Source organism: Sebastes umbrosus, chromosome 3 (assembly GCF_015220745.1).
Source record: "Sebastes umbrosus isolate fSebUmb1 chromosome 3, fSebUmb1.pri, whole genome shotgun sequence".
Lineage (NCBI taxonomy): Eukaryota > Metazoa > Chordata > Actinopteri > Perciformes > Sebastidae > Sebastes > Sebastes umbrosus.
The window spans coordinates 39,157,923-39,175,209 of NC_051271.1; the positions used below are offsets into that span (position 1 = coordinate 39,157,923).

Sequence of the window (17,287 nt, forward strand, 5' to 3'; positions counted from 1 at the left end):
CAAATATGATTTAAAAAAAGTTATTTTTATAAAATGGTTGCTATATCGTAGTACAGACACAGGTAACCTGAAAAAAATCATGTTCCTCTATGTCCTCCGGTGAAAACAACCAGTCAGAGTTGATCCGCTGTCCAGCTGCCGTCTATGAGAGCCGGCTGTCAATCACTCGCAAACTCTGATCAAACGGTCAAACTAGGCAGCGCTGATCAAATATGGATCAATATTCTGTTACGTTAATGCCTATTTCTCTCCTCAAATGTGTTCAGAATCATCTTGAAGTGTACTGTTTAGCTGTAAAATGAGAAAGTTTGTGAAATCTGGTGAAGGAATGGCAAGTTCTGGTCACATGACTGGAGCAAAGCCAAAAGGAACGCTCTCTCTCTCTGAAATGACCTGTGATTGGTCAAAGTCTCCTGTCATGGGGCTAGATTTTCTAAAGCCTGAAAACAGAGCCATAAGGAGGAGTAGAAGTCTAGTTTTTTCTCAGAACACTTGAATTAGAATATGCTGAAAGGTTATTATGGATTTTTTGCCCAGTGATGCCAAAAATATTCTGCCAACTGCAGCTTTAAGTGTGCTCTCTGAAATACTGCTATTTGCCCACAGTACCAGGCAGAAATCCTAAAGGAGATGGTCAACAGTTGGACTCATAGTCACCTAACCACATGCTCTGGGATGAAATCTAGTTAATGATCTCATCTTTCGCTCCTCCTAAGGAGCAGGGCGGCTGTGGCTCAGAGGGTAGAGCAGGTTGTCCATCAATCGGCAGGTCGGTGGTTTGAGCCTCTGTCATGAATGGGTGAATACTGACATGTAGAGTAAAGCGCTTTGAGTGGTCGGAAGACTAGAAAAGCGCTGTAGGTGAAATATAGAGTGATATTGTGCTTTTAGCTGACGTGTGTCGCCTCACTGATTTGATCGATGCTCGTTCATGTCTATGTAGAGCGAGCGCGAGCGTGAGCAACAGGACGCTGACTTTCGTTGACTAAACGACCACAGATTTTGTACTAGAGATGCACCGATACCACTTTTTTTCAGACCAAGTACAAGTACTTACATTTGGGTACTCGCCGATACCGAGTACCGATACGAGTACTTCTCTGTGCCAAAAGACCCTCGTTAACAGCCAGCTGGAGGGCGTAAGCGACACACGGCAGGCTGGGGAGTCCCGCATACGAGGAGGTGCGCCGCCACCGGCTTTAGGTCGGCTTGGAAAGGCTTGGGGTGAAGGTGGCTCGCGGCCGCAGCTTTTACAGTGCTCGCCGCCCGGACCTCGCCGCACCGTGGACAAAGGGCTTGCTGCGCATTACCGTAAAGTGGTATCGGTGTCGTTGTATCGGAGCCGTTTTGCGAGTATGAGTACATGAGCACAGTATCGGACCCGATACACGATACTGGTATCGGTATCGGTGCATCCCTAATTTGTACCTAAATTAGATTCAGCCTCCCCAAAAATGGATCTTTCCTCTTTTCTCCCACCACATTCTCCTCGGTGAAAGAACACATTGTCCCTGTGTGGGCTCTGCCTGTGAGCAGGACAGCAGGATTCAGGAAAGCTGATCAGCTGTTTAAGTCCTGGGCCATACAGACAAGCCATTTTTCCACCACAGACTGCCACATATCTGGTGTAAAGTCACTTTGTGGGCCCTATTCAAGGGAAGTGTCAGTGCAGGATATGTGTGATTTACAGGCTACCCTGGTCAACATGCTTTGAGGCTTGGAGAGAGCTTCTGCAGTCCAGGAGTGGTCTATATCTCCCATAGTGAAACACACAACCAAGTTAGAAAAACTACTTTGGGCTACTTAATGTAACCACAGAACTTGAACATCATTTCTGAGTAAGCTTGAATGATTTTAGGCTTCAAATAATTAGTCATTGTCTCACTAATTTACACCAGAGCAAATCTAGGATTGATCTTAATCTGTAAACGATATATCTGATATATCTCTGTGCAACCAGCCCATTGGTTTGTTTTTCTGTGAGCCTACATTTACTGATTAATACTTGAACAGGAGAACAGACAATCCAGCAGGAGGAGCTTTTTACATAATGGTAATGATGTAATGGGAGGACAAAAAGGCGGTGAAATTGGTGCTAATGGGGAGTGGTATTTTGTACCCTATAGTGAATCAAGCAAGCGTGTCAATAGCAAACCTCATGTACTGGGTATAGTGATTAAAACATCTAAAACACTCTTTGCATTATGTGGTGTAAAAATGTGACTAATAACTTGGCATGGGCTCAGTTCACCTCACATTTGATTGGTTGCAAAATACTATATGATTTGAATATAATCATTTTCACATTCCAAAGGGTGTGTGTGTGTGTGTGTGTTTGTGTGAGTGTGTGTTTGTGTGTGTTCTGAACTGAACCCGCCATTGATATTATAACATTAATCATCAACTTTGACTGTAATAGTTGTAACAAGGGAAAAATCAAAGATTAAATGACAACAGTAAGATCATGCTAGGAGCAGAGACATGGGAATAATGTTTAAAGGAATTCAGTGAATAATTGGACCAGTATTTAGTTCTGAAACAAAAGATTTCCTGACTGAAAGTCATAGAAATGTATATATATTTGTATATATATGTCTCTGGTTCTACCATGCTATAGTACAACAACAGAAGTCATACATAGATCTATCAAAGGGTTAGACTTAAAGCTCCATTAAGCGATATTATTCAAATTGAATGAATAATGTGATTGGGCTTCTAGGGCTGCTGATCTCACAGTCAGCACCCAACTCACCGTTTAAGATCAGCTAACAGCTATAAACCTGATTTTTCAATATACTGGAGTATAGAAGACTAATTACTGGGAGTTATTACTACTGCTCTCTGGGGTTCGGAAATCGCTTAATGCAGCTTTAACTGCAAAATTCAACAAATACAAGTAACTGCAATCGTCACTGAAAACATTCTGCAGAAGAAAGTTAACTTTCAGAGCCGACTGACGGGGACAAAGAGACAGAGAAGAGAGAGAAGGCAGGGCAGACAACCATACAGCCGTCTGGAGCGGGCTGAAAAGACACAGAAGTGAGAAACAAACTCAGTGACTAACATGCAGCTCAACACACACACACACACACACACACACACAAACACACACACACACACACGCGTACATTACATTAAGATATAATAAATTGTGATTGTGTACATGCTGGTGTGAAGTGACCTGGTTTTGTTGGCCGAACGTTGTGGTGAAGCTATTCCTCAACTCCTTCGGTGTACTGGCAACACGTGTGTTATATGTGACAGAGTACCAGGTTCAGAGAGTGTCTGACTGCATGCTGTCTAACGCTGTCTTGGCCCATGTTACTATCTTAAGGGCTGTAAGACCAGCCAGCCAGTTACCATTACAGCAATAGCTACGGCACAACAAACTGTGGGCTCAGGCAGTGGCTACTTGGCTTTCCTTCATTATTATTGGTGCTTTCAAACACCTCCCCCTTGAGGCTCTGTGATAAAAGATAAAGAATTACAGTTAAATGAAATTACTTAATTAGAAATGCATCAGTTGAATATTGTCTCTGTTTTCCCTTTAATTAGGAAACTTCCTAAGAAGCTATTACATATGAGAGTTACGGAACAATAATATTTCTTGAAAATTGAAAAAAAAAACAGTCTTGAAAATGCTCACATTTGAGAGATGAGAGCAGCTGACGCTCGATTTATAGGCCAAAAACACACACACACACACACACACACACACACACGCATGTGCTTGTTTGTCACAAATTGATAGGCTTTTGATGATGGGGCTTTTATTTTTTCGATGGGGTGTGGGGGAGAGGGGGAGTCAGAACACAGGTGTGATTAATAACATTAATTATGGCCCTGATCCATTTAGGTGACAGAATGAAACTGATTTACAAAAGATTTTAAAGCTCTCGTGACCCGTTTAAACTTTTAATAATTTTTCTAGGTTAAAGTATGGCTAATCTCTATGGCCCCAAAGAGGAGTGTTTTTAAGCTCTCTTCATTTCGATTTCCCATTGGTTTCTATGGGGAAAACCGCTCGGCGAATCTCTTAGAAAAGTCATGGCACACCATTCCAGATCATTCCGCACGTTTTTATGTATTTTTTGTACAGGTGTTGGCCACGCTGTGAGAGGAGTAGCGCGGCAAAATCTAATGCGGAAGAAGAAGAATAAGAAGTAAACCCGTTGGATTATAGTCCACTGTGCTTTGCACAATGCTTTGCCTTGTTGCTAGCAGGCACACTGGAGCTAGATTCTCTAGGTTTCAAATTGGAATAAAACAGGATATTCTGAGGGATTTGAATAAATGACTAAAATACTATCTTTATAAAATATGTACCTATAATATGGAAATAAAGCATGTCCAATAGTTCTTTTGGAAGGAGACACAGCACATTTCTAATGGAAAACAAATGTAGACACTCACACACACACGCACACACAAGCACACACACACACACACACACACGCGCACGCACACACAAACACACACACACACACACACACACACACACAGACACACACACACAAAAAGGTTTAGGTCATACACTCATAGACAACAACAATCCCTTGCTCCAGGTCTTAAAGAACCAGCTCATCATAATTGTTGAAAGACCTGCAACCGAATTCTGTTGTTTTAATTTGAACAGAAATGGATAATGAATAATTTACACTGATCATTGTAAAATGATATCCTTTTTAAATAAAAGAGACTGCCTAATACTGACTTTACACATCCTTACAAATTTTGTGATGAAGTATTTCTTTAAGACCTGACATTTCAAATGTTAACAGCCCTCCCCAGTTGTCACGGCAACCACCACTAGCCGTTGGTCAGAGGTGGTAACCATGGTAAAAAATACAAACCACTGAGATGATGTCATCAGGGTAGGTGGATTATTATAACAACGAGTAAGCCGCCATGCCCCATTCATCACACTCGCATACTGCAGCACCCAACTGGCACTAAGGCTTGGGGCCAGACTACAATGCTCCCCATGGTGGTCTATTTTCCTGAGCAGAGCTGCACATGAACACAGCCACAGCTCACACACTGGCTAAAACCACCTGACTATAGCAGGTGGTCAGCAAGTGTATTCTGATCATTAGTGTTGAGTGAGGGAAATTCTGGATCCTAAGTTGACTTTTAAAAATGTGTTTTGAGTGTGGAGAAATGGGCTGTGAATGGGGAGAGGGACAGTTACTAGGCAGCAGGTTAGTAGTGTGAATGGTACATGGCAGTGCAGGTTGGCTAGCATTGTTATACTGATCCACCCACCTTAATGGGGATCCTTTGGGCGTGGCGATGCCGTAGCCTTTGGAGTCCAGGTTTCCTCCCACTTTCATAGTGTCGCAAGGTTTCCTCTGCTCTATGTACTCGTTCATGGTGGACTCCAGCAGGTAGGCGTACTTCCCTTTGGACTTCCTAACACGCAGGACACCCTCCGACGTTTTCTTGACGAAGACGGAAGGCTCTGCTGATTTCATGTATTGCCACATCTTGTCAAACAAGGCGATTTTAGAGCGCTAAAAAAGAGGGACAAACACAGATGAGATACTACAACTTTGTTTGTACAACTAGTACACTGTACTACCACTGAGCACAGGGAACTTCAAGGTATACTGTGGAGTTTTCTTGGAAACAAATGTGTACCATTGAGGCCTAGTAAACATGGTGAATTCATCTCCCTATAAAACATTTACAAAGACAACAAAACTTGCTTAATTTAAATTAGGGATGCACCGATACCACTTTTTTCAGACCGAGTACAAGTACAAGTACTTACATTTGGGGACTCGCCGATACCGAGTACCGACAAGAGTACTTCTCTGTGCCAAAAGACCCTCGTTAACAGCCAGCTGGAGGGTGTGAACGACACATGGCAGGCTGGGGAGTCCCGGAGACACTGGCCAAAGTGTCACTGGGGCGGACTGTCCTTAGTGCGCCCCAACCGGGTTGTGGCCCCAGGGCAGGGCTCGGCCCACGTAAAAGGCGCCAGGGATCTGGAGTGATGTCGGCAACCCACCCAACCAGTTTTGAAACACGGACCAAAGAGTCTAACGCACACGCGAGTCAGAGGGTGCAAGCAAAACCCTGTGGCGCAATGAAAGTGAGGGCCGGTGGGATCCCGGCCCGTGGGGTCGGGCGCACCACCGGCCCGTCTCGCCCGCACCGTCGGGGAGGTGGAGCGTGAGCGCTTGCGATAGGACCCGAAAGATGGTGACGAGAGGTTAATGTCACGCTGCTGTGAAGTGGTATCGGTGCCGTTGTATCGGAGCTGTTTTACGAGTACAAGTACGAATACATGAGCACAGTATCGGTGCATCCCTAGTTCAAATCAATGTTTCCATCAGTCTTTTTTTCCCTGCGTTGGCGTTTTACCGCCACCAACTGCTGATCAGTGGAATAGCGTAAACCGACCCTCCTCATACACTTTTGTCTAGCCATTGTGTTATCTTCTGTTGCATTGTGAAATAATACATATCTATTTGTATGACCCTGGAAAAGAAGTCTTTACCCTGAAGAACTCTTTGGTGGATCCAGAGTCCAGGGTTCCGTAGGCTATCTCTGTCTGTTTAGCCAGGTCTTCAGCGCTCTCGATGGGAGAAACCATCCTCTCCACCGTCAGGAAGGCAGCCAGGTTGGCAGTGTATGATGAGATGATGATCAGAGTGAAAAACCACCACACACCTCCCACTATACGACCTGACAGAGACCTGCCCACGCAAACAGACCAAGGGAAGTTGTTATTAAAGTCTCATAACTTGAGCACTGATGATGAGAAATTCATGGTTGTGTACAGAGTTCAGAAGAATGATTGAAAGCCTTTGACCAGCTGTAACTCTGCCCTATGTGACAATGTTTTTAAATGTTGGAGGGAGGCTCCCCCCCCTGGACACAGCAGTCATTTCTAATAGAGAGCCAAAGCCCTCATTAGCTTCAGTAACGTCATACAATCTTTCATTATTTGCATTGGCCTCATTAAACTAACAACCTTACATTGTCTTTTTAATCTTACAATCTGGACAAATGGAGTGAACCACATGACTTACTGTTGAGTTAGGTTATAGGGCTGTTAATCGATTTAAATAGTTAATCGCAATTAATCGCATGATTGTCCATAGTTTAAATTTTTCATCTCTTCAAAATGTACCTTAAGGGAGATTTATCAAGTATTTAATCCTCTTATCAACATGGGAGAGGACAAATATGCTGCTTTATGCAAATGTATGTATATATTTATTATTGTAAATCAATCTACAACACAAAGCAATGACAGATATTGTCCAGAAACCCTCACAGGTACTGCATTTAACATAAAACAATATGCTGAAATCATAACATGGCAAACTGCAGCCCAACAGGCAACAACAGCTGTCAGTGTGTCAGTGTGCTGACTTGACTATGACTTGCCCCAAACTGCATGTGATTATCATAAAGTGGGCATGTCTGTAAAGGGGAGACTTGTTGGTACCCATAGAACCCATTTACATTCACATATCTTGAGGTCAGAGGTCAAGGGACCCCTTTGGAAATGGTCATGACAGGTCAGGACACAATTTAGCGCAAGTTTGCTGCGTTATTTAAACTCTTTCCCAACAAGCCAGTATGAGATATACCAATGGATTCCTTAGGTTTTTTAGTTTCATATGATATGAAGTATCTTCACTTTAGCTTTAAAATTGAGCCCACTACAACCTTTGAAAATCGAATAGCTGCCAGCCTGTCAGATTTTTAAGAAGTTAATTGAAAATCGCAAGTTGCATTAATGTGTTATTGCGTTAACTTTGACAGCCCTAGTTTTTACAAACATGGACCACTGTGGCATGTACTTGCTCAAAGAACTTAGTTAAGGAAACATCCTGGTCATGGTTAAAAACAGTGTAGTTGGGGAACTAAAACAATTGGTTGAGGTTAGGGGAAGTTTGTCAATTGTCGCTGACTTGAACATGAGATACAATGTGAATCCCAGTCCTGGTGTCCAAGTCATGTGCTTTGCACCCCCAACCACCCATTACTTTGCAGGTTAATAGAACATTGCATTCCCTGCACTGGAACAAGATGTTAACCAGATCACGGACCAATCAGTGAGGAGCTGCTGCAGCTAAGGGCGTGGCTGTTAGAAAGAATGCAAGTTTAAGGCACTTCAGCATTGGCTTCATTTCACAGACCGTGGAGGTAGCCCACCCGTGGAGGTAGCCCACTGGTCTGTGAAATGAAGCCAATGCTGAAGTGCCTTAAACTTGCATTCTTTCTAACAGCCAGCAGGGGGCGACTCCTCTGGTTGCTAAAAGAAGTCTGATTGTATAGAAGTCTATGAGAAAATGAGCCTACTTCTCACTTGTTTTATTCCCTCAGTAAACATTGTAAACATGAGTTTATGGTCTCAATCACTAGTTTCAAGTCTTCTTCAATACAGCATGATGTTCATTTAGTAAATTATGGTCCCATTTAGAGTCAGATAGACCATAAAGCAGGGGATGCTTTAGGGCGGGGCTACCTTGTGATTGACAGGTTGCTACCAAGGCATTGTCCGGTCTGGGAGTTGTCTGCATTTTCGTCTTACAACTTTAACCCTTTCATAGTGTGTTTTAAGTTCATGAAAGTTAAGCTGCACCCTCTGGTGTCACTTCTGGTTGCAAATAACCAAGATGGCGACAGCCAAAATGCTGCACTCGAGGCTTCAAAACGGCAGTCCACAAACCAATGGGTGACGTCACGGTGACTACGTCCATTTCTTATATACTGTCCATGGAGACGACACAGAGAAGAGACTGTTGGTTCTAAACAACAATGGCGGCTCCTGAAGAGGTTAGCATATATGCTGCAATAGCATCAGTTCTATCAGGACTGCAGAGTATTTCTTCATTGAAAGAAGAGCAAAAAAACGGCACTGCAGGCTTTCCTTGATGGAAAAGATGTTTTTTGCTCTTCTCCCGACTCCGACTGGCTGAGTTCGATGGACAGATGGTTCATCCAATCACTTGGCAGGTATTTTTTGAAAGTGCAAAGTGTCCCTTTTCCAAACAGTTTCCAATGACGGCTTCTCAGATGGTTCTGAGTAACAAACCATCTGACAGGTCAGGTTAACAAGATGTTGCCAGTAAATGTAATATTTATATTACGTCATCCAAAATGTATCTTTAAATGCAAAATAGCTGCATATGAACATCATTTATAGGAGATAGAGTTGACCCTGAAGGAAGTACAGAAGTTGTTCACATATAACACCTCTTTCTTTGGTTTTCAATATACTACAGATAAAGCTTTTTTTTGTTTTGAGTCTACACCTTTTAACAAATGCAGAGCAGAGGTGTCTTGTCAAAGCAGAAGACAGACCAGAGATGCACATGGTCATAGTTAGCAGTTTGACCAGAGTGGTTCTCTCCCCCTCATGTAGCCTATGTTAAACAGAGTTGACAAATTATTAGAATGCCTTTCAGTATAATGCAGTCCAAAACAACTCGATCCATAACTACAACCTCAGAAACAGCCCCTCTGACAATGCCCACAGCCACTGTGAAGCAAAATCATGTTTAACAAAATCTATCATTCATTCATACTAAAGGAATGTGAAGAGTCTGCCATACCAACCTTGGTGAGATGTCACAACCCTGCCGCATGAAAGCACCCAAAGAGAACCAAAGGGAGTTAAAGATCCCAAACTCATTGTTGGATTCGGTTGTCAGTGGCATCGCTCCGTCCTCTGGCTCCTCCAGCGTCCACTCATAGGGGCTGAATCTGGATACCTACAAAATAGTATTACCATTTATTGCTCCCTGTTGCCCCATACGTGCATGAAAGCACACAGAATGCACACAAGCAATATCATATATGGACAAAAGCAAAAGTTTAAATGTACAGGAAGCATTGAAGGTCAAATTCTCAAGTCACCGCAGCCAGTCTGGCAGTCACATGATTTCTGAAGCAAGCCAGGTGTGTGAGATTGCTGCTTATTCAAAGCTAGCCGCTGCATAAAAGGGCCTGGGTTTCTCTCATGTGGTGGACAACACATTATCCAACCTTAAGCCTTGGACACACCAGGAACGTCAGGAGCGCGTGGCGGCTGCGTGGCGTGGTGGCTACGTGATTCACACGTCGGGCGTTCACACCAGCTGCATTTCAGCTGCTTGTCAGCTGCGTTTCTGCTGCTGCAGCTGCTGCTGTCAGCCCTTTCTTTCTACATAGTTTGCCTTTTAATGGCCATTTCATTTCATTATAAACATCATTTATATTTATTTTAGACTGAGAAAGGTTAAGAAACGTGTGGTAATTTGTAAATAATAGTAATAATCCACAATTAAAACTCTGTACTATATTCATTCATGGAGCTCTCCAAGTCACTGCATGTTCTACAACACTGTCGGGCACATATTTCAGAATAAAAGCCTTGTGTTAACAAATGAAGGAATTCTGTCTACAGAAAAAACGCTTGAGGGCTTTTATTTCGAAATGAAAGCAGGAAGTGTTGATTTAAACCCCATACTTTATCAATTCATGGAGCTCTCCAAGTCACTGCATGCTCCACAGCACTGACTGCTCATATTTCAGAATAAAAGCCCCGTGTTAACAAATGAAGGAATTCTGTCCACAAAAAAATGCTTGAGGGCTTTTATTTTGAAATGAAAGCAGAAAGTGTTGATTTAAAAATAAGTCTTTACTTTTTTCCTCTCCGTAACATATTCTACAGATAGACATCAAAACGGTAGTAATGTAGCTGATATGATGTTAATATACTGTCAATAGATCACCTTCACTGTCTGTTGCTGCTGTGAGACGCGCGCAGCATGTGTCACGTGTCAAAAATAGGCGAGACCTCTATTCTCTAGAAGAGACACAGCTGAGACGCGCGCGTTAACACAAACACCGAAATAAAAAACATCAGGTAACGCAGCCGCCACTCGCTCCTGACGTTCCGGGTGTGTCCGGGCTGTTGATTTGAAAGTAGATAACTTAACAAAACACCTACAGTATACACATAAACACACTGACTTACCAGAAAGAGTACAACACTAACTCCTATGTAGGCAAAGACAATGCACATCCAGATCTCATAGGCCAGTGGGTCCAGGAAGGAGAAGACTCCTGGTTTTGATTTCTGCGGCTTCTTGATCATGATGGAGATTCCCAAAGACATGAAGGGTTTGGAGAAATCGATCACCTCTTCACGAACAAGAGTGATGGTCAGAGGAGCAACTGCTATATCTGCTTTCTGTTGGGGAGACAAAGACAGAGTGAGAGTGTTTGAAAGCATGATTTGTTCATTTTCTTTTGTCTGCCGCTCAGAAATTGTATCCGCCACTTTTGAAATCTCTGCGCTAAATGAAGAAATAACATTTTAGATCTGATGTCATTCAATGTTCGATCTATTTTACAGTAAAAACATAATATACATGGTAAATTACATTGTTCAAATTACACCGTAGCTTCCGGGGAAGCCCTATTTTTGGGGGGTGGGAGGGTACTGTAGCCAAAAGATAATCAGGTCATAATCAGGTCATAATTCACACATATTTTCTACGTGAAAAAAATAGCATTTGGTCGAAAAACAAGATTTTGCATAGGACCCTCAAAAAGTTAGGACCGGCCCTGCTAGCTGTTCCTAAAGTTGGAGGAGCAGCTAGCAGGGCCCTGTGATGAGTAGAGACGCAGCATGTTGGTACGGAAAAAGAAAATGTATTGCACCCTTATTACCCAAAGAGGATGAAGAGAGGAGGAAGTAGGTAAAAGAGTGGTTAACATTAGTAACATGACTTGAGCAGTTGCAGTTTTGACTCCTCATAATTAACGTAACGTTATCGTCAGCTCATCACTGTAATTGCAAACGTCGGCTGCCGGCTCGTTACCGAGCGTTAACTGTAACGTTACCGTTAACATCAAACAGTCTAACGTTAGCTAACTGTAACGTTAATACTAGAACGATTACCTCATGGACTTGGGAATAATTCCCCGTTGATGCTCCAGCTGTCCTGAGATCAGAGGCCGGCGGTATATGTATGTTATGTGTGTGTCTGTGTATGTGCGGGACGGATCGGGCGCATACAGTGTGTGTGCATGTGTGTATTTATGTTGTCAAGTTTAATAATAACGGTGCGCTACACAAAACGTGCAGTCATTTTCATTACCGTTCATTCTAATGTAACAGGTATTTTTTTCTTTCAACTCTCTTCCCAAAATTAATTTTCATCCTCCCCGATCATATTTTTTTGGTCCCGGGACGACGGGATGTCCTCAGCGTTTTCCCTGCCTGCCAAAGTGGCGGGTGGCCTGATGATTTTATCTGTTACTGCCAACAATTTACCTGCATTTGGCGGGTGGCAGGTGATAATTTCAGACCCTGGATATCGTACATACGTACATACGGGCTCTGGGGCTAAAGCTGCAGCCTCTTCCTGCTGCTCTGTGAGGCCTATGGAAGGAGGCTGAGTATGTGTCATATCTTTGGGGTACAACACATGCGCTGTAAAATCTGGTCAACATTCGCCGAAATCAAACCAATCGCAGCACACGGCCGCAGCTTCAGTCACACTGCGCATGTGTCATACCCCCAGAGCCATGTCCGCCCGTGACCCAGCCTCCTTCTATAGGCCTTGCTGCTCTGTGTCGGAGCTCCACACACATCAACACACACAGCGCAGTCAGTGAACAGCTGATCAGAGAGGCAGCAGGAGACGAGTTGACGCTATGCTCGTTGCTGTAAGTTAAAATAAAACTTGTGTAAAGTGTAAAACCAAGATACGTTATTAAACCTGTTCAACAAGCTGAAACAGGATGAAACGGTTAAACATGGAGGAAAGCAACGTTTCAATCTGCTCTGTCAGCAGTCTCTCATCCTCCCCTGCTGTTCACACAAGCAGAGCGCGTTAGCTCGGCGGCTAACAGCTAAGTATAGTATGTTTCAAGACAGGTCGGGTAGGTTGCCAACATCACCGCAGACCCATGGCGCCTTTTACGTGGGCCGAGCCCGCCCTGGGGGCACGACGCGGTTGGGGCGCACTGAAAACAGTCGTATCGGTGCATCCCTATCTTGAACTAATTACCTGATCGACCATCCACCGAGTGTGTTAATATCAGTGCCACCGAACCACCTTGCTATTACACTTTTCAGTACCTATTTCAGTGACCTAACCACCAGATGTACGTCACTTACCCAATCCTATCACCATTATCTAACCACTGGATTAACTGGCACTTACCCAGTTTACCTAACCCATTTCACTGATTTACCACCTCATTTAAGGAAGTTAAATACGAACCCAACTGTCTCTCAGTTGCCACGGTGCCTTAACCCCTACTCTATCCAACCCAAGTCATCTAACCCTAACCAACGTATTCTGGGTAACCAATACATTTACCTAACTCCCTCTAACCCTGCAACAAGTCCATGACATTTACCCAATTTACCTATTTAGCCTATCTAGGATAATATATTATTTACATATTACCACCAATCTAATCCACATAACCACCTAACTATTTCACTATTCCCCCTCAGTAAATTTAGGAGGTGCTCTGACTGGAATTCGAAAACCCTAATCTTCCCGTTGCCAAGCGTCAACCTCTGTCTTTGACCCCAACAAGCTACTTCTCCAACCCTAACCATTTAGACATCCCCCATTTTACCCAAACGTCTACATATTTCACATATTACCACCAATCTAATCCCCCAAACCACCTTCCTCTTACACTTTTCACCACTTTGTTTTCATGTCATGTCAGGAACCCGGCCTTGCCAGTCAGGTTCCAGACCAACATGGGACTAGGTAACAATCCAAACCTGGTCCAAATTTGGTTAATGATGTCAGGGTGCAGCTGGAGTGAAATCTCTCTTGGAAATGACATCAGCCAAAGGAGGAACTCAGAACACCTAAGGTTCACCAGAACCCACATCCCTAACTGCTGCTTTCAACATTAGAAAAACGGACTTTTCATGAAACATTATATTATTGTATGTGTTTGAAATCTTACCCCATACACCAGCTCTCCGACCATACCATTCCAGATCTTGGTTTCTGCATCTCGTGCTCCGTATTTGCCATCTCCCACAATCCTTAGCTGGTAGCGTATACCACAGTGCTTTGCAATCTCTGTGGCCAGGTCAACGCAGTAACCTAGCATCAGTCAAAAAAACAACCACAAAACACACATGCACAGAGGGACACATCGGCATGGTTAGAGTACAGACTACAATGTGGAATATTAATAGCCTGATTAAGCAGGCTTGTGATGGGGCACAGTCATTAGAGCGTGATACCCTCCTTCTAAAAAACAGTCTCGCCCATTTTTTGTCACGACATACAGTACTCATGCTGAACAGATCAAACGCATAGTTAACAACAACTGGACCATCATTCAGAGCGACACTGTGTTGAGTCGAGTTTTTCCTGAACCCCCCCTATTGTTTATTTTAGACACGCCCCTACTTTTCGGGACAGGCTCATGCATTCATATCTTCCAGCAGAGAAAAAAGGTACTTGGCTGACCGAGCCGTGTGGCACCTTTAAAAGCATGCATTGCCCTCACTTTGAAAATGTGATGCAAACTAAATATTTTGCTGCCATTAACTCAGATAAAATCTATAAATAAACAAAGTGATTTTATTAACTGGAATACCACCTTTGTCATAAACCTCCTGTCTTGTCCATGTGAGGAGGGCTTTTTCTACATAGGCCGCACAAAAAGACGCCGGAGAGCATAAATATGCCATCAGATTCAGGAATCGCCCCCCCGTTTCTGTGTCATCACCTTGATATTTTGTTACATTTTGTAATATTATGATGATCATGTGACTGCCTCCCATTGGTTGTTGATACCATATAGGTAAGGCCATATCCGCCTTGTCTGTTTGTTTGTAAGCCCTGACGAAGACCTACAGTGATCCAAACATGTTGGCTTTTTAAATGATTTAGCCACGACAATAAAGGCTTTTATATATATTCTCTTCCTCTTTGCTATGTTTTTGATATTTTGGAGAGCCTGGATTGCCTTCCTGTATATTCTGTGTATTGTTGTATGATAATATACAGCTGTATGATGGTGCTACATTAGAGTGTGGCAGTATCATTGTGTGTTATTTGGGGAGAGATCTGTACATAGGACTGGAAAAAAAATGCCTGTAGAGTGACTGTAGAGCCCCTTCTGGGGATTTAATAAACTCAATCAAATTAGGAATTAAACACAAACACACACAATACAGTATATAAACATACCTTCATAACGGTCATTGTCTTGAAACAGCTCAGCGTTCTTCTTCAGCATCACATAGGGGGCTTCCTACACACACACACACACACACACACACACACAGTTATTCCTGTGTGATAATGACATTCTTTGCTGTATTATGATGCATTTTCCATATTTCCAATGTGACTAATGTTACTCATTCTCAGTTATATCAATACACTGAACTTTAGAAACAAGTTGGGAGTCCATTGTCTCCTTATGTTGGATACTGTATATTCCAGTGCTTTAAGGTTTGTTACAAACTGTAGAGCCCTCACTCATCACTGGATATTGTACTACAAAGTAAATACGTCGGCTTAGCCATTGGTATGTTTTTATCTATAAGGCCATTCTGAGTAGACTCCCCTGTTATTTATCGGTCTTTCTAACAAGAAAACATGGCAATTATGGGCTACGGTCTCAGGACACGATGGTTATGACTGTTCCCAGAGTTCAGACTGAGTTGGGAAAGAAGGCCTTTATGTTTTCTGCACCATCTGCATGGAATAGCCTGCTAAATGAACTTAAACTCCAGGACCTAGTCACTCTAAATGAATTTAAAGGCATGGTGAAATCTATAGAAACGGACTCTATCGATAATTGTACTTGTTTCGATTGAAATAGGATTATATTGCTTCCCTGCACTTTTACGGTATGGCTCCTTTGAGCTGATGTTTTTTTAATGTGTGTGTATGAAACCTTTTGTACTGCTGCCATTCTCGGCCAGGTCGCTCTTGAAAAAGAGATTTTAATCTCAGTGGGTCTAACCTGGTTAAATAAAGGTTAATGAAAAATGTTACAACATGTATAAAAAATTAACTACTGATATGTTACATAAAAAGTAAACAACTAAATGAAATAAATGTAAATTTCAAATTAAAAATACAACTTCATGTTTGAAATTTCGGTTGCATTAGGAACGAGGGACTTCATCAATATTCTTTCTCTGCCAGAGGCGTGTTGAAACACCTCCCAGAAGGCAGCAGTTCAAACTGTTCAGAAGAGTTTTCCTCTTTTCTCTTATTCCCTTTATGCAAAGACGGTTCAGAGAAGACGAGACGAGAAACAGTCGGGCTCATGTCTGAGCTCTGTTTGTACTAAAATCATCTCAACAGCTTGTATCAGGTACCTTTACTTGTTTCCACTGTTCCACATTATTGGGAGTTTTTTCAGTTGTCTTGTCATTCATTTGTTTATTACCAGTATAGTGGTGACGATGACCGTCTTGTTTTCCATTCCCATGGTGTCATTGGGGTAGAGGTCAGACTTTGTCACCACCATTTTATCCACCTCATTCCAGTAGCCAATCTAAGAGCACACACATAGAGGTTACGTCACATACTGCAGCTCCATGCTGTAATGGCATTCATGACAGCAAACTGATGCTGCAGTTACCTTAATGGGTCCGTTGTTCTTCAGCTCCATGACCGTCACTGAGTAGTTGATTCTCTTCCCGTACTGGTCAAACTGAATGTTCCCTGTTAAACCGTCTACACGCACCTACACACACATTCACACAACACACACACATATTCATGCTTTTATTGAAGTTCCCACACAAACATATTTAAGATGTTTTCTACTTGAAATGTGTAGTGAAAGTATTAACACAACAGCATTATAATTATTACATTACAGAAACCTCCCTGCATCTCAATGAGCAAATAAACAACAACAACAACAACAACCATAGTTTACGTATAAAAAAGTCCCTTTTGGTTTATCAGACACTAAAATCCTGGACAGAAGTTTATAATGCTATGAGACAGGATTTTACACAGGCTGTATTCCAAAATGCATACTATACTAGTAGTAGTATGCAGTATGTGAACAAAAGCTAAATCTCCAGTATGCCAACAATACCCGGATGTCGTACTGATTTGGAAAAAATCTCCAGTATGCTTCGGACCAGTCTACCTCGCCTACTGTGTCCCCCAATGCAAAGCGCTGGACCGCTTCAGGCTACGGGTATAAAAACAGCAGCCAAAAACGGCACATTTTTTACATTTTTCATAGCGATTTCATCACTAAATTCACTTCTGAAGAGGAGAGGGAAGAGGAGAGGGAAGAGGAG

General features: G+C 42.7%; 1 protein-coding gene across 4 annotated transcripts in view; it reads right to left on the reverse strand.

The window, feature by feature from the left end:
- Positions 1 to 17,287, reverse strand: part of LOC119484777 (glutamate receptor 2-like) — a 133,147-nt gene that overhangs the window by 46,810 nt on the left and 69,050 nt on the right. For all 4 annotated transcript variants that reach the window (XM_037763859.1, XM_037763858.1, XM_037763857.1 and 1 more), the window contains exons 9-16: positions 16,609 to 16,713; positions 16,414 to 16,521; positions 15,198 to 15,261; positions 13,957 to 14,099; positions 10,985 to 11,200; positions 9,583 to 9,737; positions 6,506 to 6,704; positions 5,266 to 5,513 (exon numbers count right to left, since the gene is read on the reverse strand). In XM_037763859.1, the coding sequence (XP_037619787.1) occupies positions 5,266 to 5,513; positions 6,506 to 6,704; positions 9,583 to 9,737; positions 10,985 to 11,200; positions 13,957 to 14,099; positions 15,198 to 15,261; positions 16,414 to 16,521; positions 16,609 to 16,713 (1,238 nt within the window). The remainder of the gene's footprint in view (positions 1 to 5,265; positions 5,514 to 6,505; positions 6,705 to 9,582; positions 9,738 to 10,984; positions 11,201 to 13,956; positions 14,100 to 15,197; positions 15,262 to 16,413; positions 16,522 to 16,608; positions 16,714 to 17,287) is intronic.